Source organism: Chlamydotis macqueenii, chromosome 19 (genome assembly GCF_036417535.1).
Source record: "Chlamydotis macqueenii isolate bChlMac1 chromosome 19, bChlMac1.mat, whole genome shotgun sequence".
Lineage (NCBI taxonomy): Eukaryota > Metazoa > Chordata > Aves > Otidiformes > Otididae > Chlamydotis > Chlamydotis macqueenii.
In genome coordinates, this window is record NC_141574.1 from 6,326,449 (window position 1) to 6,352,741 (window position 26,293).

General features: G+C 52.4%; 2 protein-coding genes across 3 annotated transcripts; both read left to right on the top strand.

Annotated features, from left to right (window-relative positions):
* On the top strand, positions 1-4,622 carry TLCD2 (TLC domain containing 2). 2 transcript variants are annotated; one of them, XR_015260653.1, is made up of 5 exons: positions 1-182; positions 557-639; positions 1,479-1,561; positions 3,163-4,085; positions 4,255-4,622. XR_015260653.1 is itself a non-coding variant. In XM_086763096.1 (4 exons), the coding sequence occupies exons 1-4, from the start codon at positions 1-3 to the stop codon at positions 3,538-3,540; spliced, it is 726 nt and encodes a 241-aa protein (XP_086619222.1). In that variant the 3' UTR covers positions 3,541-4,622. The 2 variants fall into 2 exon arrangements, 1 of the variants encoding a protein (XP_086619222.1); XM_086763096.1 differs by having other exon boundaries at positions 3,163-4,622.
* Positions 4,623-6,719: 2,097 nt separating this feature from the next.
* PRPF8 (pre-mRNA processing factor 8) lies at positions 6,720-26,270 on the top strand. The gene is made up of 43 exons (XM_086762828.1): positions 6,720-6,747; positions 6,867-6,976; positions 7,055-7,223; positions 7,884-8,048; positions 8,147-8,365; positions 9,000-9,212; positions 9,490-9,615; positions 9,694-9,799; positions 10,381-10,571; positions 10,754-10,873; positions 10,953-11,142; positions 11,324-11,443; positions 11,756-11,890; positions 12,002-12,131; positions 12,515-12,711; positions 12,819-13,025; positions 13,115-13,278; positions 13,635-13,761; positions 13,881-14,073; positions 14,425-14,612; positions 14,827-15,065; positions 15,597-15,743; positions 15,982-16,192; positions 16,519-16,635; positions 16,722-16,969; positions 17,137-17,316; positions 17,792-17,927; positions 18,519-18,688; positions 19,010-19,139; positions 19,273-19,419; positions 19,665-19,825; positions 20,492-20,683; positions 21,281-21,518; positions 21,763-21,891; positions 22,450-22,563; positions 22,684-22,857; positions 23,112-23,305; positions 23,659-23,898; positions 23,992-24,133; positions 24,474-24,614; positions 24,830-24,969; positions 25,115-25,317; positions 25,946-26,270. Exons 2-43 carry the CDS (start codon positions 6,877-6,879, stop codon positions 26,098-26,100), a joined length of 7,008 nt encoding a protein of 2,335 aa, XP_086618954.1. The 5' UTR covers positions 6,720-6,747; positions 6,867-6,876; the 3' UTR covers positions 26,101-26,270.
* Positions 26,271-26,293: the final 23 nt, after the last annotated feature.

Sequence of the window (26,293 nt, forward strand, 5' to 3'; positions counted from 1 at the left end):
ATGGCTTTCAGCCCGGGGTTGCTGGTGGTGGCCGGTTCCTTCGCTGCCTTCCGGTTGCTGAACCGGGAGCTGGAGCGCTTGGTGCCGCCGCCGCCCTCGGCCCGGCGCAACCGCTGGAAGTGGCGCAACATCTGGACATCGCTGGCTCACAGCGTGCTCAGCGGCGGGGGGGCGCTGGCCGGGTGAGGGCATCGGGCACCGGGAGGGATCCGGGACACTGGAGGGGAATGGGCGCGTCGAGGGACCTTGCAGCCGTGGGGGGGCACCGAGGGAGATTGAGCCCAAAGTTGGGGGGGGGGGAGAAATGAGGGTGTTGGGGGGACCCTGAGAAGCATTGGGGAGGGTGTGGGCCTGGAAAGTGGGGGGCACTGGGAGATGGAGGAGGGATTGAGGGGTGCAAGGGGATAGAGAGACTCCTGAGGAAACAGGAAGGGGGGACCAGGGGGACAGGAGGGGTGCCGGGGGGGTCAGCAACACCAGGTGGGCACCAAGGACGCTGGAAGGGAGTTAGGGGGCCGTGGGCATTGCCTGGCGCTCACAGCCTCTCTCCCCGCAGGTTCTGCCTCCACCCCGGGCTGGCCGAGGACCTGGTGGGCACGCACCCACCCGGGGCACACAGCTTGGTCGCAGTGTCCGTAGGTGAGGTGGGGGCAGTGGGCTGCTCACTATTCTGCCCCTCAAGGGGTCCCCAAGGGCCCGTTGGTGCCTGACACCAGCCCCTTGAGCCACGTTGTGGGCAGCGATCTCTCAGGCTCCTCAGACAATTGCCTTATTCTTGGCAAAGGACAGTGGCTCCTTTCTGTCCCACAGCCCCCGCAGCCAGGAGGTACTGGGCACCAGGCTGCCTGCCACCATCCTCCTGCAGCAGCCGGGACTTGAGGCATCCCGAAAGTGCCCGTGATACGGGGTTGATGCAGATCGCTGGTGTGGAGGTCAGGAGCTTTGAGTCCCCTGGCTGTGTGAAGCCTTTCCTCCTCCCTCCCCTTGTCACCTCCTTGCAGACCTGTCACCAGCCCCATGGTTGGTGCTAACAGGCTTCCCGGCACGGCTACAGCTCGGCAAGGAGGTCTGAGTATGTAAAATGCCGATGTGGGGTTGGTTTGGTGGCAGTGAATCCTGTGGCTGTTAAGGGCTCCAGGCTGAAAGGACGTGGGGTGGGACCCGATCCCAGGACCGAAACATGGGTTTCCTTCTCTGGCAGTAGATTCGAGTGATCAGTTAGTGCCTCTCTCTAGGAGCACTTCCTACAGAGTGATTTCAGGAGGGACCCAAAACCACACCAATTTCCTCCTCCTGCTGCGTGTGATCCTGCTCTGTGCGTGCCTGACCACCCAGCCAGGGCTTGGGCTGGGCTGTGGCCAGCACTTCCCCACAGGGGCTGCCCAGCCCCGTCGGGTGCAGAGCCTGCTGGGGCGGGGGGGTCCCTTGGCACAGCCCTTCCTGACCCCCGTCTTTGCTCACAGCCTCTCTGTTCCTAGGTTATTTCCTTGAAGACTTTGTGGACATGTTGTGCAATCAGAAACTTCACCAGTCCTGGGAGCTGCTCTTCCATCACTCCGTGGTGAGTCCACCGGCCACTCCCCGAGGGACAGACCCTGGCACTCGTGTCACCAGGGAGGCTGGGGCTGGCACACCTCAGCAGGGCTCCTGCTCTTGCTAGTGTGGGTATTTGCTGTCTGCTACAAAATCGGATTTCTCTGCCTGGGGAGAGGAGCCCAGCAGCCCAGTAGCCCAGTCAGCAGGGCTCAGAGCTCCTCTTGGTCCTGTGGGACTCTTGTACTCTTTGAGGGCCTGCAGAAAGGCGCACAAAGATGGGGGTAGGAAAAAAAATAATGCGTGTGCGTAGAGTAGGGGGGCAGAGGGCTGGGCAGGAGGTATGATCCATAACAGAGGCGTGGACAGGCAGTGATCCAGGTGTCCCAGTTGGCACAGGCGAGCAGCTCAGCTTCTGCCAGCTCTCGGCCACTTGAGCAGCTTCCACACAGTCTCCTTCCACCTCCCGCTCCTGGGTGTGGGGTGAGCCCAGCTCCCCTGGGTGCTTTCCTCTCATTCGGGTCAGAGCCATGGCCACAGGGCTGGGGTGGCTGGAGGAGCTGTGGTTCAATGCCTTCTGCCTCCATTGCTCCCAGCTGCACCCAGCGTGGGTTTCTCTTTGATCACGTCCGACGTCCAGATGCCAGAACGTTGCGGACAGGGCAGGGGGTGGCACAGCCCCAAACTGAGCAGCAGAGATGCTGTGGGATACAGGGGAGGCACAGGGGTCTGCAGGGCCTGGGGATGGGGGACAAGGACAGCACTGGGACCTACCTGGGATGAGGTGATGGTCAGACCTGCTGTCTCGCAGAGCCCAGCGAGCCCCATGGCTCGGCTAGCCGCTGCTCACGAGTCAAAAGGTCATCTCCACAATAAAGCTAATTCAGGCCAAGACAGGGACTTACCGAGCAGGGAGCAGATAATCTCATTAAATAACCAATACAGAGAACAGCATTAATGGTATAAAACTGAGGAAAGGACTGAGCGTGCTAAGGCACGGGCAGGCAGAGCCTGGCCCCTCACCGGGCAAGGGAGGGCGTGGGGCAGGAATCGCGCCCACTCTGCCCCCAGCAGCCCCAACCTCTGCTGCAGCATCCAGCACGCCCAGGGTGCTCCACGCACCTCGGGGTATCCCATGGAGCTCTCTGATGCACCAAAGCCGCTTAATCCCTGCAGCACGCCTGTCCTGGGGAGAATCCCTGAGCCAGCAGCAACCGTAGCCCTGGGCTACGGTCTCCCTTCCTGTCCTGCTCAGCCACCCACTGTGTGTGGAAGCACCTGTTGGGCCACAACCAGCTGCATTCCCCAGGCAATAAAAGCAGGGTTAGGTGTGGCTGCTCCGTCTCCTCTGCCAACTTGGACTTTGTAGAAGTGTTTCCCTCTCCTTCCACTGGGAAAAAAAAAAAAACGCTCGCTCATGTTTTATGCTTTATGTCATGCCTGAGGCCGCAGCTGGAGGCTGCGATGCTGCAGAGATATGTATGGGGTGATGACTCCAGCGATTTGGCACTGGTGTGATAACCGTTTCCACCTCTGCTCCACACTGTGCCCAGGCATGGAGGGCTCCAGCTTGCAGCAGTTGAGAGCGACCAGCTCCTGGGCTCAGCTTCTCTTCTTTCTCCTTCCCAGGTGATTGTCTGTTTTGGTATTGCAGTGCTGCTCCACCAGTATGTTGGGTTTGCCCTCGTGGCTTTACTGGTGGAGATCAACTCCATCTTCCTCCACCTGCGGCAGATCCTGCTCATGGCCAACCTGGTGCACACCACCTGCTACCGCCTCAACAGCATCGTTAACCTGGGCACCTACGTGGTGTTTCGCATTGCCACGCTGGCCTGGATGACTCGCTGGCTATTCCTCAATCGGGAGAACGTGCCCCCAGCAACGTACGCTGTGGGCACGGTGGGCATGGCAATCATGACACCCATGAACATCATCCTCTTCTACCGCCTGCTGCGTAGTGACTTCTTCAAGTCCAGACGGGACGTGCAGCAGGAGAAGGAGCAATAGTCCCCTTCCTCTCGGGATGTGCGGGATGAGCAGCACTGAGCCCGTGGAGGAGGACAGCAAAGTGCAGTGAAGAGTGAGCGTGGCTGTTTCAGTACCTTGCTTGGAGGGTCCGAACAGAGCATCCAGGCTTTTCCTGTGACTGCAGATCCTGGACCCTGCTCAGCAGAGAAGGTGCTCATGGACCAGGCACTGGAGCTCTGCACCTTTGGATGACGTGGTTGGATGACTGGGAGCTGCTCAGAGAAGTCTTGACAACTCTTGCAGCTCCCCGAGGCACCGCTGAGATGAGAAGGCAGCAGCAGAACACCGTTTCCCCACGGCTTTTCTGGACATCCAGACACCACAGTGTGTTTCTAACCCCTTCAGCGCTGCACCCTGCAGCATCCCATCAGCTGGGGGACGCTGCGCTCAGCCCTGCATTCTCTGTGCCACTTCCCATGGGAGCACCACCAGGCAAGAGAGGCTCCAAGGCTTTGCCCTTGAGGCCAGGGCCAGTAAAAGCCAAATCGTGCACTCATGAGTCCTTCCCGAGGAGATTGTCCCAGGTGGGTGATGGAGGGAGAGGCTGAGACCTGGCTGGGTGGGATGCTGCCCGCTGCGGGGTCCAGGTTGGGGGCAGAGCACTGGGCAGCGGGCGCTGCAGTGCTGTGCTCGAGGATGGGCGGCCAACTTCTCCTGACAACTGGAGCTTTTTCCGTGTTGTTTTGTTCACAGATATGTTAAACACCCCTCAATGAGTGTGGGAGAGCGTGAGTTGCTGGCCAGGATGCTATGTGATGGTCACGTCCCACAGACGAGGAGTTTTCAGGCACAGGCGTATTATTAGGATTCAGGCACCTATTAGGAATGAAAAGTTCTGCTGCAGAGCCCAGTGTGATCCTCTAAGCCAGCAGCAAGAGCTCTTACCAACGTGAGCTTTTAATAAATGGCTGCAAATGAAATGGCTTGAGGGAAAGGGGCTTAGAAGGGAAAAAGGGACTCGGCATCCCTGCCTGCTCCAGGACTGTCACTGCTCAGCACAGGGCTTCTTACCCTATGTCTCCCCGCTGCAGAGTAAAAATACAGCATGCACTGCCACAGTCTACCTCTCTTGGGGTTTTTTCCCCCTCTCCTTTCTGTCGAGGAAGATGGTTTCTCCAGTTCCTACTTCACTCTCCTGCCCTCCTAGGCAAGGGAAGGCCGCGCTTTCCCTGGGGCTGGCAACTGGGAGGCTAAACGGCGGCAGGACGGGTGCTCGCTCCCGCCGTGGCTCTGCCTTTAGCTCTGCTGTACCCGGTCGCTGGCAGCCTGTGGGGTTAGGAGAGGGCCGGCTGTGAGACAGGGCAGGCTGCAGGCAGCACCCGGCACAGGGCTTCGCTGCTCTCCTTCCCAGTGCTGGACGCTGGCTTGCAGCAAAGCTAGGATCCTTCTGGTTTGCTCTGCCTGTCCCCGGAGGCTTCCTAGGACAAGGAATATGAAGTTTTAAATTTTTTTTTACTCCACGTTTCCTTTTCCCCACCGATTCTCACACACCGAACTGTTCCCCAGCAGCCCAGCGCCACATGTGAAAGCAAGATCATCCCGCTCGGGGTTACGTGTACTGGTTTTGAGAAATCCACTGGATCTGTCGTGCTTTCTGTGTGGCAAACAACTCTTAACTCAAAATCTCTCCTTTGGTTTGAAAAGCTTGGGGACAGGCCGAAAGAATGCGCTGCTCAGAATGGGCAGCACTTGTTTTGAGGAGGAAAATAAGGGAACAGACACATTTCTGCTTGGGCAGGGAAAGATGAGTGACGCTGTGGGCAGGGGGAGGCTGGAGATGACTCGTGGCCAAAGCCGCTTACGTTTCTATTTGCGGAGATTGCAGGGAAGCTTGCAGGTGCTGGAGGCACCCGTTCCGTGTTTGGGTTTGTTACCGCGAGCGGCGGTTACGCGCCCGCGTGCTGCTCGCAGCTCCCCGCCGGAGCAGAGCTGGCAGCCAAGGGCTTTCTCTTTGGTTTGACCCATTTACACCCAGTTTTTCGGGAGCTGCTCCGCCAATCCCTGCCCTTAGCACAGCCTCTGCACCCGCTCAGCAGCGCTGCCTTTGTCCTTCCGAACTCTGCCCGCACCAGAGATGTTTCTCAAGGCCTGGATTGTGTTACCGCATTCCTGCCGTCACGTGGATGCTGCGTACCCCGGGCGTGCGGGGTTAGAGGCCCGGGAAGGCTGTTTTGGGAGCCTGTAATTGCAGCTGATTTTCCCACAGGGCTAGGGAGGGATAAGAGGCGGCTTTGCGGCTCAGTGCGGCCGGACGCGGGGGTACCCTGCGCTTGTCCCTGCTTGATGGAAACTGCCACGGCCTTGGCTTGAAGGGCTTTGGGAAGGGATCTGCCCCTCTAATCCCCCCGCACAGGGTTTCACGGGCTGGAGGGAGCGTTTCCATGGGGAATTATTTGCCAGGGATCTGCGCCCCAGCCTGCCGCTTGCCCGCGCCCCCTTCAGCCCCATCCCGCGCCCCAGGAGCCGGGATCCCCTCCAGCACAGCCCCCTCTCCCCGTGGGGACCCCTCAGGGAGCCCCCAGCCCTGCCGAAAGCCCAAGTGGGGGGGGGTGTCTGTGCTGCCGGGGGGGCCGGGATGGGGGTACCAAGGTGGGGGCTCGCTGGGACACTGAGGGCCGTGGGGGCTGCGCTGGCGGGTGTCGTTCCCCGAGGGCTCGGGGGTGCAGCGTCCTCCCGCCCTGCCTGGGGCTGCGGGGTGGGCCCGGCCCGGGGTGGGGGGCACGGGAGGAGAGCGCTGCCCCCCAGTTGGGGGGGGGACCCCCAACACTACATGGCCCCCACGGCGGGGCGGGTCCCCTCCCGGCTGCCCCACAGCGCCCCTACAGGTAGCGTGGGCTGATCAGCGCCACACATTGTCCAATCAGAGCCGGCGCGGAGCTGTCACCGTTGCCTCTCTCCGCCAATCGGAAGCAGCGGAAGGCGGGACCGGAGGAGGTTAGGTATTCCACCGCTCCCACCGGAAGCGTACTCCGGGCACAACTTCCCTTCCTCTTCCGTCCTTGGTCCCGCCTTCCGCCCCTCCTCCACGTTCTGATGGGCTGCGCCTGCTGTCTCCGAGGCTGCCCGAAAGCTGATTGGACCGCCCTCTCGGCTGCGCGCCCCGCCCACATCCGGGTCTCTGAGGCGCGGTGGAGACGGTGCTGGGCCGCCATTGTGGTGGGGAACCGCGGGGCGTCGCGGCAGCCGGTGAGGGCGGGCGGGGGGCGATGGGGGCCCTGGGGCGGGCGGGGGTTGCCGGTGGGGATGTCGGGGGCGACGCCGGGGGTGCCGCACCCCCGCTTCTGAGCCCCTTTCCGCCCCCGCAGGTGCGTCGCCATGGCCGCCGTCTTCCCGTACCGCGGCGGCTGCGCCCCGGTGCCGAACCCGCTGGCGCCGCTGCCCGACTACATGTCAGAGGAGAAGCTGCAGGAGAAAGGTGGGTAGGGCCGGCCCCTGCACCCCCATCCTCCCGAGCGGGACCGGGCCTGACCCCTCCGCCTCTCTGTCCCTGCAGCCCGCAAGTGGCAGCAGCTGCAGGCCAAGCGCTATGCGGAGAAGAGGAAATTCGGCTTCGTGGACGCGCAGAAGGAGGACATGCCCCCCGAGCACGTCCGGAAGATCATCCGCGACCACGGCGACATGACCAACAGGAAGTTCCGTCACGACAAGCGCGTCTACCTGGGGTAAGGGACTCTCCTGCTGTGTGACGCTCGGGGAGCCGAGCAGAGGCCTCCTCTGCTGCCTGGCAGAGCTTCTCGCTGAAGGGAGTGCCCCTTCTCCTAAGGGCTTTCCGTGTCGGTTGTGTGTAGGAAGCACCATAGTAGCTCAAGGAGGATGGGATAATCGGGAATGCAGAAGAGGATAAGGGAAGGAAGTTGTTGCTTTGACTTTGTGAGAAGAACGTTACCCTGGATAACACACTGGCTTAGAAGAAGTTGGGGAGAGTGTGAAGTAGCGAGCATACCTTTTTTGCAAGATCAAAAAGCATCATGAGTGCTTCTTTGCTGTTTGGATTCAGAGCCCTATTCCATGCACGTCATGATCCATTGCACTAACTTACTATTACCTGTAAAAACTCCAGAAACTCGTTTGAAATTACTTGTTCGTGATGTGTAACAATTTCTCGGAAGCCAAACTGTTAGAAAACTTTCTGGTAGCATGATGCATGAAGCAGAAGGATAGAATAGGAAGTTTATGGATTTGTCACTGGAGGCCTTTGTGAGTGGGTGAGATGAGCGGTTTTCGGGAGTGAAAGGTGTGGAGGTAATTTGGCTTGTGGCAGATGGATGGCTCTTCTCTTGAGATCCGTTCCAACCCTGATTTCCCTTGATTTCTGATTGCAGTGCTCTGAAGTACATGCCTCATGCTGTTCTGAAGCTCTTGGAGAACATGCCCATGCCCTGGGAGCAAATCAGAGATGTTCCGGTCTTGTACCATATCACAGGCGCCATCTCTTTTGTGAATGAGATTCCCTGGGTCATAGAGCCGGTGTACATTGCTCAGTGGGGGTAAGTGCCGCCTTCCTTCGCCCTGGTGGGAACTTGTGGGCCAACACTTGTACGTCCACAATAAAAACAAGGTTTAACGGTCTCTGGGTTTCTACCAGGTCGATGTGGATTATGATGAGGCGAGAGAAGAGAGATAGGCGTCACTTCAAGCGGATGAGATTCCCCCCATTTGATGATGAAGAACCCCCTCTGGATTATGCTGATAACATCCTGGATGTGGAGCCCCTGGAAGCGATTCAGCTTGAGCTGGATCCGGAGGAGGATGCCCCTGTGCTGGACTGGTTCTACGACCACCAGCCACTGAAAGACAACAGGAAGTACGTGCCTCTCTGGTAGCACAGTTCACCAGGAGCAGGGGAAAGTCCCCGCACCATTGTGCACTACAAAAGTTACCTGTGCACAGCCGTAGATAACCTTTGGTTGTGTAATACTGGCCTACGTGCGATGCTGGCAGGGGCAGAAAACCTTCCCTCAAGGTTAGGGCTGCTGTAAAGCTTATCCCTCTTTCTTGAACGTCCAGCGAGGGCAAGCAAGGCCTCTCTGTCTGGGAGGATTGCTGCACAGTTAACTGCTAAAACTCTGATATCAGTTTCTTATCATGCCATAAAGATGAAAACTTGGACTGTCTAGTTGGAATTTGAATTGATATTCGCTAAGAGCGCACGTACACGCCAAGGCTCTTGAATATGATTTGAGATTATGTGTATCAGTTTGGATATGGAGGAGGAGAAGAACTGGACCTGTCAGATTTGCTGGGCAGGTGTAGTCCATAGTGGTCTTCAGCAGTCCTGCAGCCTTTGTTTCTGTCTAGAGGGGCCCGTGAGTTAGCCGTCCTTCTTATTTTCTGCAAACGATGGGCGGTGAAAGGTGTTTGGTTATCTCTGGTCCTTTGGTGAAGGCTCAGTTGTCTTCTGGCTGTGTAGTGAGTGTTTGTGCTTTGTTCTTCTGCAGGTATGTAAATGGTTCAACTTACCAGCGTTGGCAGTTCACTCTCCCGATGATGTCCACGCTGTACCGGCTGGCCAATCAGCTGCTCACTGACCTTGTGGATGACAACTATTTCTATTTATTTGACCTGAAGGCATTCTTTACCTCCAAGGCACTGAACATGGCTATTCCTGGAGGACCCAAGTTCGAGCCTCTAGTTAGAGACATCAATCTTCAGTAAGTGTTGGGTTTAGGAGGAAAAATAAGTGGTTGTCTGGGAAAAGGGCTGGGAGGGTTCATCTGTTGTCAAGTGCCTTGCCTTGGGTGAGCTATTCCTGGGTGTTCGCTCTCTTCAGCGTTAAGTTTGTGATGTGCTTGCTGCTTTGGACACTGAGTGGTTGTTAGTGTGAAGAGAAGGCTAAAGGAAGAGCAGTGATATCATCTCTTCAGTCAAAAGTGTCTCTTTCTGTCCCCTTGAATACTTGTATAACAATTTCTTTTTGTCTCATTTGAGGGATGAAGACTGGAACGAATTCAATGACATCAACAAAATTATCATCAGGCAGCCAATCAGGACAGAGTACAAAATCGCTTTCCCGTACCTGTACAATAACCTCCCACACCACGTCCACCTGACCTGGTAAGTGCAGCAGCCTCAAGAGCAGGGCGAGAAGGGGAAAGCTGTCAGGATGCTCTAATGAGTATTTTTGTGTTGTAGGTATCATACTCCAAACGTCGTTTTCATTAAAACAGAAGATCCTGATCTCCCAGCTTTTTACTTCGATCCATTGATCAACCCCATTTCACACAGACATTCTGTCAAGGTGAGTGACCGGCCAGGAGAGCCAGTGGTAAACCCTGCTCTGTGGAAGTGATGGGGCTTTAGCTTCTTACTTGTAACCTTGCTTCTTATAGAGGCACACACACATAGATAATTCAGGGGAAAGCACAAACCCTTTCCCAAAAAAACCCACAACTGTCATTTTAGTCTTTTTCTACTTCTGGAGTTGCACAAAGCTGTGTCCTTTGGTCTCTGTAGGATAAAGCCCAATGCCTAATTAGCAGTGTTGTTTTAGAGTTTGCTGATAGGTGGCTTGGGTTTTCTCTTGTTTGGTTTGGGTTTTTTTTTGTTTTGGGGGGGGTGGGGGAGGGGGCATTACTCTTGGCGTATCCATGGAGCTGACACCTCCCTTGAGTTACCTTCATAACACCTAGCTCAGGGTCTAGAAGCCAAAGTTAGTTCTCAGGCCCACTGGGGCCTTGTAGAGTGTTTTTTGCTTCTCAGATGCTCTACACTGTCACACTTCTACTGCGAGAGCAAATAAATTGTTTTTACCTGGTTAACTCTGAAAACTGAGCTGAAGCAACCAGGAGACATATGTTGTGTGGTGTTTCTGTGTTTCAGAGTCAGGAACCCTTGCCTGATGATGATGAAGAGTTTGAATTGCCAGAGTTTGTGGAACCTTTCCTGAAGGATACCCCGCTGTACACAGATAACACAGCCAACGGCATTGCCCTGCTGTGGGCCCCACGACCCTTCAACTTGAGGTCTGGGAGGACTCGGAGAGCTCTTGATATCCCACTGGTCAAGAACTGGTGAGTTTTTTCTTGGAGGAAGGGGTCTCCTAGTGATCATGACATTATTTTCTTGCTACAGTGAAAATAAAATAAAGACATCCTGTGGTCACTGGTTTCTAGAGATTTCAGGAGAGTTTCTGGAGCCTTATCCTTTAAGGAATGTGAGTTACCTGAAAAATTGAAGTACGGTTTATCCCTAGGTATCGTGAGCACTGCCCAGCAGGCCAGCCGGTGAAAGTGCGCGTCTCCTATCAGAAGCTACTCAAATACTATGTTCTGAATGCGCTCAAGCACAGACCCCCCAAGGCCCAGAAGAAGAGGTAAGTGGGAGGTCTGTTCAGTGGGGAACTGCTGATCTGTGTAGGGGATTCAGCTGATTATATTCTCTGCTCTGTCCAGGTACCTGTTCCGCTCCTTCAAGGCTACGAAGTTTTTCCAGTCGACGAAGCTGGACTGGGTGGAAGTAGGCCTGCAGGTGTGTCGCCAAGGCTACAACATGCTGAACTTGCTGATCCACAGAAAGAACCTGAATTACCTTCACTTGGATTACAACTTCAACCTGAAGCCAGTGAAGACCCTCACCACTAAGGTATTGCTCCGTGTGCTGTTTTACTCAAGGATAAAGTTTGCCTGAGGATTGTTAAGGAGCTAGTGTGGTAAGATAGGCCACAGTGCCTCAGCTGTTCAGTTGTTGTATAGCCGACCAAGTGGAAGCTGTTTCACCCTTATGTAACATGGTTACATAAATCCTGGATTTTTGTCTCTTCCAGGAAAGGAAAAAATCTCGTTTCGGTAATGCTTTCCATCTGTGCCGAGAGGTTCTGCGGCTGACTAAGCTGGTGGTGGACAGCCACGTCCAATACAGACTTGGAAATGTGGATGCGTTTCAGGTAGGCTCAATTTTTAAAAATTTTTTTTAGAAGTGAGGAGGGGAAGTTGAGCAGAGAAGTGGAATATGTGGGCAGGCTTATATGGGACGCACAAAATGAGTGAATGTTGCAGTGTTAGGGAGAAGAGCGGGAACAACGAAAGCACGCAGCATTGCATGAAATTCTACTTTTACCCTAGTTTATAAGAACTGATCATTGTGTGAGTCAGTATGGCTTAATCAGCTCTGCTCCTGGCTGTAAAATAAACGTGGCTGCTTGGGGCGACGTATGTGGTGCTGATTGTTGTCTCAGACTGTGCTCCCTGTGTTTCAGTTGGCAGATGGCTTGCAGTACATCTTCGCCCACGTGGGTCAGCTGACAGGAATGTACCGATACAAGTACAAACTGATGAGGCAGATTCGCATGTGCAAGGACCTGAAACATCTCATCTACTACAGGTTTAACACAGTAAGTTCCACCTTTCCACGTGATGGTGACCCCACATAAACTGAGCAACGAGGGGGGGACTTCTGGAATGTCAATAAGTGACCTGCTCTTACTGTGTCTGTGTTCTTCCAGGGGCCTGTGGGCAAAGGTCCTGGCTGTGGCTTCTGGGCTCCAGGCTGGAGAGTATGGCTGTTCTTCATGAGGGGCATCACGCCGCTGCTGGAACGCTGGCTGGGGAATCTGCTGGCCAGGCAGTTTGAAGGTCAGCACACTGTGTAAATCTTGGACATGGGAGGATTATGTGGTAAAGATTAATACTGTTTATTTGCCAGCTCAGACTCCAGTTTTCTGTTCCAAGTGGTGGTCTGTGTTCACGCTCCATGTCAATCCCAAGAGCTGTTGGCTGGTTTAGAGCTTTTATGAGACCAGTGCCCCCAGCACAGATTCCAAATGGAAGTGGGATTCCTTGCTCCAGAGCACTATGGGGGTCCATAGCTTCTTAATCATCTGCTACAAACTCATCAGTGATCTTGTGGCAGTGTAATTTCTTCAGACATCTGGCACCTCCATGCACTTGCACTCTCATTAGGAAGAAGAGCACTGCCCAGTAATGTCAGAACTGCTCAAGTGCTTTGCTTTTTCCAGGCCGTCACTCAAAGGGTGTAGCAAAGACTGTCACAAAGCAGCGTGTGGAGTCTCACTTTGACCTGGAGCTGAGGGCAGCTGTTATGCATGACATTCTGGACATGATGCCAGAAGGAATCAAACAGAACAAAGCCAGAACCATCTTGCAGCATCTGAGCGAGGCTTGGCGGTGCTGGAAGGCCAATATCCCCTGGAAAGTAAGTCTCTCGCTTGGCCTTTTGATTCAATTTTAGCATCTCCCAGGTAGAACTGCTCTTGTGAGAGTTCCCACTCCTGCTTCCCTCACGTTACTGTCCCTCCACAGGTGCCAGGGCTGCCAACTCCTATTGAGAACATGATCCTGAGGTACGTGAAGGCAAAAGCTGACTGGTGGACAAATACAGCTCACTACAACAGGGAGCGGATCCGTCGGGGTGCTACCGTAGACAAAACCGTCTGTAAGAAGAATCTTGGTCGGCTGACCAGACTCTACTTAAAAGCTGAGCAGGAACGGCAGCATAATTACTTGAAGGTACTTGTGTCCTGCCTGTTGTTGCCCAGATGGGTGCTGTCTTCATAGAGAAGCTTTCACTGACTAATGCTGGCGTTGTGGTTCTGCAGGATGGTCCGTACATCACTGCAGAAGAGGCTGTTGCTGTGTACACAACCACAGTGCACTGGCTGGAAAGCAGGAGGTTCTCACCCATTCCCTTCCCTCCGCTGTCGTACAAGCATGACACCAAGTTGCTCATATTAGCCCTGGAGAGGCTGAAGGAAGCTTACAGGTAAACAGTGGGAAGTAACTGTGTTCTGCCAAGGGGCAAATGTCTGCTCTGGGAAAAGCTTCTGAAGCCATTTTGTTATCCATTATTCCTGGAATTGAGTATGTTGTAAAATTTACCCTGATGGACTGCTTAAGGCTGTAGGTTGTGGTATTGCCAAGGCTGACTGGGGGTTCTTCATGGACTCTGCCACGTGGGGCAAAAACAACGCTGTGCTCCTAAGCCTGGGGCTGTGGATTGTGAAGAGTTGCAGATCTTGTCTTGATCCGCTTGGTTGAACGGTGTCTTCCATCAGTTTAATGCGGTTGCCGTTAGTTTGTTCATGCTTGGGTGCGTGAGCTGTTGTTTCTCGCTTTCAGTGTGAAATCTCGCCTGAATCAGTCGCAGAGAGAGGAGTTGGGCTTGATTGAACAGGCTTATGATAATCCTCACGAAGCTCTGTCCAGGATCAAACGACACCTTTTGACTCAGAGAGCCTTCAAGGAGGTAAGCATTCTGGTGAAAGCTAGACCATACTAAAAGTGACGCTGCATTCAGGAACTAAATGGCGCTAAGATTTTGTCTTCTGTCAGCTATGAGCCTCAGTTTTGCCTCTTCTTTTTTAGGTGGGTATTGAGTTCATGGATCTCTACAGCCACTTAGTTCCTGTTTATGATGTTGAGCCCTTGGAGAAAATCACAGATGCTTATCTGGATCAGTACTTGTGGTATGAGGCTGATAAGCGACGACTTTTCCCTCCATGGATCAAACCTGCTGACACTGAACCTCCTCCGCTGTTGGTGTACAAGTGGTGCCAAGGTTGGTGGGATCTTGTACTGCATGCAAAAATGAGTTTTCTTACCGGGAGCTTGCTTCCTACAAGTCCCCTTGGGAGCTGAGCTTTTGTATTTGCAACTTGCAGTCAATAGTTGTTACCATAAGAGGTTATGTTTTGTAGGTTAATATATTTATTTATATACTGGAGGGGGAGAACTTCCATAGCATTTTTGTGGTTGGTTACATATTTCTGTTCCCAGTTCTGAAAGGACCGGAGACTCAAAAATCAGACATTACAGGAAATGCACTGATTTCCTGTGCTCAGAAGGGTGCTTCTGCACTCTGAGAAATGCATTGTGTCAGGTAACGTGACAAGCTTGTTCGTCTTCTCAGGCATTAATAATCTGCAAGATGTTTGGGAAACGAGTGAAGGTGAATGCAATGTGATGCTGGAATCTCGATTTGAGAAGATGTATGAGAAGATTGACTTGACATTGCTCAACAGGCTGTTGCGTCTTATTGTTGATCACAACATCGCTGACTACATGACAGCCAAGAACAACGTGGTGATCAACTACAAGGTGATGATTGCTGTCGGGGAAAGGGAGTGTGGGGACTGTAAGATGGAGAGGTTTTGGACCCATGGAGGAGGAGGGGATGTAAGACTTGCCAGAGAAAGAAGTGGTGGGGAGTAAGAAAACCCTTCTGGATCCTGCTAAAGAGTAACCGCTTGGGTAAAAGGTCCATTTTGTGTTGTGACAGTCGAATTCTCATAAGTCCCCTTAATTTCCTCAGGACATGAATCACACAAACTCCTATGGGATTATTCGTGGGCTGCAGTTTGCTTCCTTCATTGTCCAATATTATGGGCTTGTGATGGACCTGCTGGTGCTGGGTCTGCACCGTGCCAGTGAAATGGCTGGGCCTCCCCAGATGCCAAATGACTTCCTCAGCTTCCAAGACATTGCCACTGAGGTGGCCCATCCCATTCGCCTCTTCTGCAGATACATTGACCGTATTCACATCTTCTTCAGGTGAGAGCTCTGGGGCCCTGCTTTCCTCAGGTGAACTTCTGTTCTGGCATCTTGCAGTAGATGCTGTGAAAGTGGGAATTAGTATGCTCCTACTCCAGGCCTTTGTTCCCTTTGCCAAGAAAGATCAGGAATATTTACATTGACAGATTTCCCAGGACAACTGGGTGTCCACGTGCCTCTTGCTTTCTCAGTTTGCTTTTCTGCAGCTTCACTGCACCAGCAGAAAAGCAGCAATGTCAAACATTCATTTGTTACAAATTTTCTGCTGATAAAATAAGCCTTTTCTGGCTTCCCAGGAAGTGGACGTAAAATTTTATGTCAGTTCATGGAAAGATAACGCAACCAGTCATGAGTTGCTCTGTGCTGATGAAACTGAAGCCCCCTTCAGTGGGAGGACACAGAAATGGCATAGCTACCTTCAGGCATGCTATGGTGAACAGCTGTCCATCAGCAAGTCCTTACCTGTCTGGGCAGACTGGTGTTCTGAGAAGTTGGTCCTGTAACTCCAGATCATCTTCTGTGCATTTCCAGGTTTACAGCGGATGAGGCAAGGGACTTGATTCAGCGGTACCTGACAGAGCATCCAGATCCCAACAACGAGAACATTGTCGGCTACAACAACAAGAAGTGCTGGCCCCGGGATGCTCGGATGCGCCTCATGAAACATGATGTGAACCTGTAAGTGCAGCAACCTGGAAAAACAAGTAGTGGGAAATTAGCTGTAATAAACAACTGTTGGAGATTGATAGGCAGGTGTTCAGGAAGATAAATAAGAAGAGGTGAGGGGGTCTGTTCTGTAATTCTGACAGTGATGGATGTGAGAGACTGTAATGCTAGGAAGGCACTGAGAACTTACCTAATTTCTGTTTTGCTTCAGTAACCGGCAGCCTGTCACTGTGCCCCTCTTGTTTTTCAGTGGTCGTGCTGTATTCTGGGATATCAAGAACCGCTTGCCTCGATCAGTCACCACAGTGCAGTGGGAAAATAGCTTTGTGTCCGTTTACAGCAAGGATAACCCCAATTTGCTGTTTAACATGTGTGGGTTTGAGTGCCGCATCTTGCCCAAGTGCCGCACCAGCTATGAGGAGTTCACCCACAAGGATGGTGTCTGGAATCTGCAGAACGAGGTAGGCTGAGGGTTTGACAGGGTGGGAGAGCTTGGCTTTTACCTGGCATCGAAGTAGAGCTTGTAGCTGCTGGGGGGGTGCATTTGCCAGCTGTGTAACTGGGACCAGTAGCAGGTAGCGTTAAAATGAGCTAGCTATGAGCTTTCCTTCCTCGGAGGGATGGGAAATCCTTGGCTGGGAATGATGGAGACCCTGAAGCTGTAGAGCTGCTATTCAGCCTCCTCTCTCCCTGTGTTTCCTAAATGCTTGATGTCAGGTGCTCACTTTACTGTCTGCATTGGAGAGTGGGCTCCCAGGAGGGAACTGATGTCCCTGTTCTCTTGCAGGTCACCAAGGAGCGCACGGCTCAGTGCTTCCTGCGTGTGGATGATGAGTCTATGCAGCGATTTCACAACAGAGTGAGGCAGATCCTCATGGCATCTGGCTCCACAACCTTCACTAAGGTAAGGTGGGAGGAAGATGCATGACAGAGCTTTCTGCAGATGCTTGGAGAACGAGTTGAGAACTGATCCTTTGCTTTCCTTTCTAGATTGTCAATAAATGGAATACAGCTCTGATTGGCTTGATGACGTATTTCCGGGAAGCTGTTGTAAATACTCAGGAGTTGCTTGATTTGCTGGTGAAGTGTGAAAATAAAATCCAGACTCGAATCAAAATTGGTCTGAATTCCAAAATGCCCAGCCGTTTTCCACCGGTGGTGTTTTACACCCCTAAAGAGCTGGGAGGGCTGGGCATGCTCTCCATGGGCCACGTTCTCATCCCGCAGTCTGACCTGAGGTGAGTTGTGCTGCTCTTAATACCTGTGAGTTAGGTGTTTCCTTAGGTGTATAAAAATACATGAGAACGCTAAACCATGCCGTGTTATAGAGATGTGTTGCCTTTACAATAGGTCATGAGAGTGCGACCTATTGCTCCTACCTCATTGCTGTGCCTCTTTGCTCCAGGTGGTCCAAGCAGACAGATGTTGGCATCACTCACTTCCGCTCAGGAATGAGTCACGAGGAGGACCAGCTCATCCCAAATTTGTATCGTTACATCCAGCCGTGGGAAAGTGAATTCATTGACTCTCAGAGAGTTTGGGCAGAGTATGCCCTTAAGCGACAAGAGGCTATAGCCCAGAACAGGTGCGTTTCCATGTGCAGTCAGATCTCCCTGTGTGAGGACAGGCAGCGGTGTGAAGTCTTGCACTGCCTCGGGGTCCTGGAGACCTGGATGGCCCCGTAATAAGTGCTGCAGGCGGCCTGCAAAGCTGCTGTCTTACCTCTGCGGGAGGGGTGGACTCTGCAAGCAGAAAGTGCGCCCATGGCACAGTTTAAGGGAAGTGCCAGGTGGTGCCAGGAAAAGCTGACATCAGACTCATTTGCAGTTAGTTCTGCACACTTGCAAGGGCAAGCTTTTTCTTTTGGCTGTTTGACGTCAGCGTGTTCATAGTGATGGCCATAGACACTTTGCAGAGCCTCTGAGTGCTTGGCATTTGAGAACATCTCCTGCCAGAGCCCCGGGGTCTGTACTATTTTTGTGATCTCGTCACCTGAAACATTCATTAACGCATTGCTGTAAAATTGAGAGGTAACAAAGTGTGGGAATTTTTTTCTTCAGGCGTCTGACACTAGAGGATCTGGAGGACTCGTGGGACAGGGGAATTCCTCGTATTAACACCCTTTTCCAGAAGGACCGGCATACCCTAGCCTACGATAAAGGGTGGAGAGTCAGGACTGACTTCAAACAGTATCAGGTACTGACTGGGAATTTCTCTGGCTGAGTGTGAGCTTCAGATACCTGTTCCAAACAATGTCCTTTCACCTGGCATTATCGCAGGTGCGTTTCCATGTCTGTCTGCTGCAGAAAGATCTTAGAGCCACCTGTTGGGACTGGTAGAGGCTGTTGAGAACCAAATGTTCCAAAACCCTTAGCTAGCCACTTTGGAAGCATTTGGATAGGTTGCCGTCTCGGGGAACACCATGCTTAGCGCAACTGAGTATTAAGAAATCAGTTCTGGAGGGGGAAAATAAGGTCCCAAAACAATAATTCCAAAATCTTAAGTTTTATTAACAGTGAAAAAAATTATTATTTAAAGACTCTGATGGTGGCTCTGTAGAAGGCCAGTCTCTGAAAGACAAAAACAATATCTTAGATTCTACCCAGTCTGAACTGCATAGTAGTACTGACTGATCTCCTCTTGTAGATGAGCTGTGCCCTCCAGGACTGAGGACATGAGGCTTTTACTTGTTAGCTGACATCATCATCGTTTCAATTCCTACAGTTAGTGCAGCCAGGTTAAATGATCTGGGTACCAAGCTGCTCACCAGTGTGCTGTTGTCTCCAGGTCTTGAAACAGAATCCGTTCTGGTGGACACATCAGCGCCATGATGGCAAACTCTGGAACCTGAACAACTACCGCACAGATATGATCCAGGCACTTGGTGGAGTGGAAGGGATCCTGGAGCACACTCTCTTCAAGGGCACTTACTTCCCCACATGGGAGGGTCTCTTCTGGTAAGAGAAAGCTTGATGTGGCTTTGTCTTGCAAACTGGAGCTTAGTGGTGTGCCAGGAGGAGTCCTCGGCTCGTCTGTACTGATTCTGTTTAGCCTTTTCCATTTTTCAGTCATCACTTGAGCACACCGCATAGTTCAGTAGTGCAGGCGCCGGGGGTTGGGCTGTAACTGAACTCCAGCATGCAAATCTGTGGAGATTTCTTTGCATGAAGCAATCTTCCTCATTCCTGATGTGTGTTCCCCGCCTGTGTTACATGTGGCGCGTGGCAGTCAGCAGAGATGAGGGACTTCTTAGGCAATTGATTGTCTGCCCTTTCCAGGGAGAAGGCTAGTGGCTTTGAGGAGTCCATGAAGTGGAAGAAGCTGACGAATGCCCAGAGATCGGGTTTGAACCAAATTCCAAACAGAAGATTCACCCTGTGGTGGTCTCCTACCATTAACAGAGCCAACGTAAGTATCTGGAGTTTGTACCTGTAGAAACTTCCAATAATTGAGAGCAGTTAATTGATCTAATTCTTCCAGAATGTCTCTTACAGATGAACTAAACCTCCTTTACAGTAGCTGTTCTGCTTTTCCTTTGCAGGTGTATGTCGGGTTTCAGGTGCAGCTGGATTTGACAGGCATCTTTATGCACGGCAAGATCCCCACGCTGAAGATTTCTCTCATTCAGATTTTCCGAGCTCACTTGTGGCAAAAGATCCATGAGAGCATTGTCATGGATCTGTGTCAGGTGAGCAGTGTGTTAGCTTGGTTTGTTTCTGTGCAACGTATGTGTACTCCTTGTGTACCAACAGCCTCCTGCTAGCCACAGAGATTGTCCCAGGGATTGTAGCAGGGCTGCCCCTTCTCCAGCAGTTTGACAGGGAAGAGGAGGAAATGGGATTTTCCTGGGTGCCTGTTTTAGCTCTGTGTTGAGGATAGATTCTTTAGCTAGGTTGCTTGAACACAACTCACGTTTGACTGCTTTTTCTGCAGGTGTTTGATCAAGAGCTGGATGCTCTGGAAATAGAGACAGTGCAGAAGGAGACAATCCATCCCAGGAAGTCATACAAGATGAATTCCTCATGTGCAGATATCCTTCTCTTTGCTTCCTATAAGTGGAATGTGTCACGTCCATCGTTGCTCGCAGATTCCAAGTGAGTGTTGCCCTTTTCCCTCTCCTTGCTCTTGCTGCAGAGCAGAGCTGCTGATCCTGTCATCCTGAGCCAAAGCCTGTATTTCTCGGGCACCTAGGGCTGGGTTTTTTGGGTGACAAAGGAAGACACAAACATGCCTGGCAAAGTGCAGAGCTTGTTTGGGTTGATGATTGCAGCACCTCCTGGACTGTCTAATGCAAAACATGAAGACTGTCTTTGCTGCTCTTCTCTATTCCAGTTGACCTTTGCCGTAAAACAGAGCTCAGGAGCTCTGAAGGGTTTTTTGGGAAACCCCACAAAGCTGTGCTGTCCTAGGGCCAGAATCTGGAGTGAACTGGACGCTCTGCACCTGTGCTATGTTCAGTTTGACTGAACCCTCACCATAGAGTCATCGGGGCGGGCGACCCTCATGACTACACAGTAGAGGAGTAACTGTGCCGCTTTGTTTAAGCCTGCAGCTGAACCCCATTGTCTGAGGGTTTCTCTTAACAGCTTCTGCCTTCAGCTGCTGTGTGAAGAGACAGTCAAGTCCCTTTTCACGGTGGCGTGCAGATAGTAGCTGGCTTCAGTGTTCATGCTTGGTGGCAGTTACTCTCTAAGACATGCAGCAACTGCAGGAGAGTTTTTTGTGCAAGATTAAATTGTTCTGGCTTGCTTTCTCCTCAGGGATGTGATGGACAGCACCACCACTCAGAAGTACTGGATAGATATCCAGCTGCGCTGGGGAGATTACGATTCCCATGATATCGAGCGCTACGCAAGAGCCAAGTTCCTGGACTACACTACGGACAACATGAGTATCTACCCATCTCCTACGGGTGTGCTCATTGCCATTGATCTGGCCTATAACTTGCACAGGTGAGCTCCGCACCTTCTGTATTTTAACTGCAGTTGGTAGTTCATCGCTGTGTCTTAGCACGTGTCCAAACTGGGTTGTGTTCTGGGCAGGAGGGTGAGGGGAGAAGGCAGAAGCCGGAGGCATGCAGTGAATGGGAGTCCTTTCAGGTTGCCCGACGTCTGCCCATTCAGTAATAATGGTTCCGTTCTCCCAGCAGACTAATCATTTGTTTTCTTAGGAGATTTCTGTCAGGCTGTTCTTGGAGCTGAAGGACAGGCTTTGTTTCAAGTTCCCCTGCAAGTGAGGACAACTGTTCTTCACTGGAAAACTAGGGAGAAGGTCTCAGCAAGGAGTCTTCTGCTCCAGTGTGCTTTTAGAGAAGATGCAGCTTGTCTGGGACTGCAGCATGCGTGTGCTGCAGCTTTCCGCTGAGAGGAGGCGTAGGGAAAAGGCATAGGTGAACAGCTGTCAGGGGCGTAGCAAGAGAAATCGTGCAGTGATGTTCAGCAGGCAGAAGGGTGCCTGGCTGCTCCAAGGAAAGACTTGGGCATGGCTGTTGTCTCTTCATCTCAGAGCTGATGGCAACAACTAGGTCTTCTGTTTGATTTCTTCTTCAGTGCTTACGGGAACTGGTTCCCTGGGAGCAAACCTCTGATCCAGCAGGCTATGGCCAAAATTATGAAAGCAAATCCTGCGCTGTATGTGTTGAGAGAACGAATCCGCAAGGGGCTGCAGCTGTACTCCTCTGAGCCCACAGAGCCGTACCTTTCCTCCCAGAACTATGGAGAGCTCTTCTCCAACCAGATCATCTGGTTTGTGGATGACACCAATGTGTACAGAGTGACCATTCACAAGGTGAGGCCGGAGGTGGATCTGCAGGGCGAAAGGACAGGAACTGTAAACATCCTGTGCTCAGGGTGGTTGTGGAGGCATGAATGATGGAAAACTAGGAATAACATGGACCCAAGGTTTTGCCGTATGCGTAGAGCAGCTGTTACATTTCCTGTACAGTTCCTGCTCAAAGTATATAGTAAGGTGTAAAGGCGTGGATAGGCTACACTTATCTCCCTGTACTTCTCACTTTGACTTGTTTTCTCAGACTTTTGAAGGGAATTTGACCACAAAACCCATCAATGGAGCCATTTTCATCTTCAATCCCAGAACTGGACAGCTCTTCCTGAAGATCATCCATACGTCTGTGTGGGCAGGACAGAAGCGTCTGGGACAGGTAGGGCCTGGCTGCCTGCTGTGCTTTGGGCTGTGAGCTGGGGCTGGGCTCTGACCGCTTGGGACACTCACTGGAGCAGAAAACATCATGAGGGTCTTCGTCTTCCTGCCTCTTAACAAAGCTGGAGCTCCAATGTCCAGTGTGTAACCTGTGCGCAGACAAGCATTGGCATGGGATATAGAAGTAAAAGAGTGCAGGCGTTGGTGTTGCAAGGTTTTTGAGGCTTCATCTTCAAGCTCTGCTTGCTGTTACAGCAAATCACGTTGCACTTGGCCGTACGTCCAGTGCAGGGAGAAGGCTCTCAGGTGCCAGAGCCAGGGAGGCGGTGTAGCCAGCTGTTTTTTCTGAGCCAGTCATGAGTAACTGAACCCCCCGGGAATGGGAACTGCCCTCTGTGATCAGTAAGAAGGAAATGCTGGGCCTTGTCACTGGTCTGGAACAAGCCATAAATTGCAGTTGTATTTTTAGAATTTGATTTGAGTCTCTCTGATTCCCAAAGGCGTGGAGACGCTGCTGTTAGCAGAGAGATATTTCTCTAACCCTGCTGTCTTTCTGTAGCTGGCCAAGTGGAAGACTGCGGAAGAAGTGGCTGCCTTGATTCGATCGCTTCCTGTGGAGGAGCAGCCCAAGCAGATCATAGTGACGCGGAAGGGCATGTTGGACCCACTTGAGGTAACAATGCAGATACTGCTCTGTGGGGAGATAGAAAATCTGGGGGAAATTACAGGACAGTCCTGCTTGTGAAGGATTTGCAGTAGTTGTGAGCTAATTCCTCTTCTTGATAAACGCCAGGTGCACTTGCTGGATTTCCCCAATATTGTGATCAAAGGCTCAGAGTTGCAGCTGCCCTTCCAGGCCTGTCTGAAAGTGGAAAAGTTTGGTGATCTCATCCTGAAGGCTACTGAACCCCAGATGGTTCTCTTCAATCTCTATGATGACTGGCTGAAAACCATCTCTTCCTACACGGTAAGCACAGCACACCTAGTCTGCATTTTGCTTTGCAGCTGATGAATGAGGCAGGAGCCAAGGCTTCTGAGATCCCTCAGAATTTGTTGCTTGGGAGCACTTGGCTCTGTGTCTGCCAGGATTTTCCTTCAGATTGATTCCACTGGCACTTCCCATGCAATGTAGGCATTCCCAAACAGAGGAGTGCTGTACTGGGGCCTTGTGTATTTGATTTCCTTCTTTCTGACTAACTGCATCTTTTTTTCCTCTCCAAGGCATTCTCTCGTCTGATTCTGATTCTCCGGGCACTGCACGTGAATAACGATCGAGCCAAAGTTATTCTGAAACCAGACAAGACAACCATAACGGAGCCTCACCACATCTGGCCAACCCTGACAGATGAGGAGTGGATCAAGGTGGAGGTGCAGCTGAAGGATCTCATCCTCGCTGACTATGGCAAGAAGAACAAGTAAGCCACTGTCCGGCTGCAATAACCCTGTCAGCATTTCCTTCCTGCTCTAAAGGCTGTGTGGCCAGAGTGCTTCTCGTGGAGAGTAGGAGACTTTCAAGGGCCTTTGGCAATGAACTGTTAGCTTTGTAGGGAAACTGGTTATTACTATTAATTGCTTTCTAGTAAGGCAGATAAAAATGTCTGCACTAAACTTTTTCTGGTCTGCACATCATGTGATTTGGTCTCTCCTCTTGTCTAAAAGGTTGTGGTTTCACTTTTTGCCTTGAGTGGATGTTCTGAGCTTGTGCCTTGGTGAGATGGGTCCAGAATGTATTTTGAAAGGCCTGACTTGGGGGGATTTTCTCTTTCAGTGTGAACGTTGCATCCCTGACCCAGTCGGAGATCCGAGACATTATCCTGGGCATGGAGATCTCTGCCCCCTCTCAGCAGAGACAGCAGATTGCAGAAATTGAGAAGCAAACCAAGGAGCAGTCACAACTGACAGCCACGCAGACCCGCACCGTTAACAAACACGGGGATGAAATCATCACCTCTACAACCAGCAACTACGAAACCCAGACTTTCTCCTCCAAGACTGAGTGGCGAGTCAGGTAGGAAAGCAGGCAGGGCTGTCGTGCAAGGAAAAGGTCAGAGATCTCAGGAAGGAACCTGTGCGCCCTCTAATAATCCTCTCCTCTTCGCAGAGCAATTTCTGCTGCCAACCTCCACCTGCGAACAAACCACATCTATGTTTCATCAGACGATATCAAGGAAACAGGCTATACCTACATTCTTCCCAAGAATGTGTTGAAGAAATTCATCTGCATCTCAGATCTGCGGGCCCAGGTGAGCATGCAACGGGTCCCTTACAGTGGCAGCCCGCGCTGCTGGGGCACACACCAGTCTTGGGCAGTCAGGATCTGGTGGTGAAGGGCTGGGAGCTTGCTGCTCTCTGTGTGGAGACTGGCGATACGGGTGGGCATGTGAGTTCTAGCCAGGTCTTGACGGCTCCTTGTGGTCCAGGCTTGGGGAGAAAACCAAGCACTGAACTAAACTGGGATGTTCTCCTCTTGACCTGCTGGCCCAGAGATGCTCTCCTCGGGGACTAAGGGCAGGGCCCATTCGCTCTCACACGGTTACAGGGAGGTCTCTTCCGGGCTTCTAAGGCGGGTGTGTGTGTTCCTAGATCGCGGGTTACCTGTATGGAGTGAGCCCTCCCGATAACCCCCAAGTGAAGGAGATCCGGTGCATTGTAATGGTGCCCCAGTGGGGAACGCACCAGACTGTGCACCTCCCGGGACAGCTGCCGCAGCATGAATATCTCAAGGTGAGTTGAGCTTCTCTTCCTGGTGCGGGTGGAAGATCGCCATCTCCAGTAACGGGGACCAGAGGTGGTGGGGCAGCCCTTGGTCTGTTGTAGATGTGGGACGTGAAGGGATCCGATGAAAGGGAAGCCTGTAGTCCTGTCTGCGTTTTCCTGTGCTTGGAGGTGGTCTTGTTTTAAACCTCTTTCATTTCGCTGAAACACTCTCTTTTTGTCAGGAAATGGAACCTCTGGGGTGGATTCACACCCAACCGAACGAGTCCCCTCAGCTCTCGCCGCAGGATGTCACCACCCATGCCAAGGTCATGGCTGACAACCCCTCCTGGGATGGGGAGAAGACCATCATCATCACCTGCAGGTGAGAGGCTTCTGTGAGTGCAGCGCTTGGGGGAACACGTTGGAGTCTCAAACTAAAAATTTGGCAGAAAGGAAATGTTTCCTCATTTCTGGCTTCCCTCCTCTGCCCCGGATCGGTCTGACTTGCCTCGTCTCTCCTTTCTCAGTTTTACACCAGGCTCCTGCACGCTGACAGCCTACAAACTGACCCCGAGCGGCTACGAGTGGGGCAGGCAGAACACGGACAAAGGGAACAACCCCAAGGGCTACCTGCCGTCCCACTACGAGAGGGTGCAGATGCTGCTGTCGGATCGCTTCCTCGGCTTCTTCATGGTTCCAGCGCAAGGGTCCTGGAACTACAACTTCATGGGTGAGCTGCCTGGGAAAGGGAGAGGAGGGGAGGCAACCTGAATAACTTGAGGAGGAGAAGGAAATAGCTCCTCAGGGAAGTGTTCCTTGCCCTTTCTGAAGCTTGACCTTCCTTGGAGAGGTTGGCAGGGCTTACCAGCGTTGTGGTCTGACCTTTCCTTGGTACCAGCACTGGGATGGCAGTTCTCAATGATTTTTCAGTGACAGGAGAGCAAACTCTGAGAGAGCAGAGAAATAGACATCTTGTCTTTCTGGTCTGGAGTGTCTGATCTGTTGCCACTGAATAATTAATCCCTGTCAGGCAGAAGAATTGATAACGGAAAACGCAGGCGAAAAGCTGTGCCCAGTAGGGGAGTAGTAGGGGGTCCTGGTATGAGCCACAGAGGGGTCAGGAGCTGAGGAGAGCGGCAGACAAAACACTTGACTAACAGAAAAAGACTTGGGGGCATTGCTCCTTAAATCTCCAGGGGGAGGAATGCAAAGGGTGATGATTTTGTGGATTTAGAACTCTCTCTTCCACCGTGGTTAGCTGAAAAATCACCTTGTGAGGGTGGAGGGCTTTGCTGAACTCCTGATCAACGGCGGGGGCAGGAGGCGCTTTCGGGTGGGTGACAGACCCTCTCTTCCAGGTGTTCGCCACGACCCCAACATGAAGTACGAGCTGCAGCTGGCCAACCCCAAGGAGTTTTACCACGAGGTCCATCGCCCTTCGCACTTCCTCAACTTCGCCTTGCTGCAGGAGGGAGAGGTCTACTCCGCCGACCGGGAGGACCTCTACGCCTAGTCCTGCCCGCCCCCCCGACTTCTTAGTACTGTTGATATTCAACAGCGTCTGTGTGCGTGTCCCCCGCCGCTCCTCGCCCCCCTGCTCGCTCCCGCGCCCCCCCTTTTGCCATCTCTCCGGTTGTTGTACCCTCTTCAGTGGCTCAATAAATTTTTTTTTTTTTACGAACGGGAGCGCTGCCCGTGAGATCCCG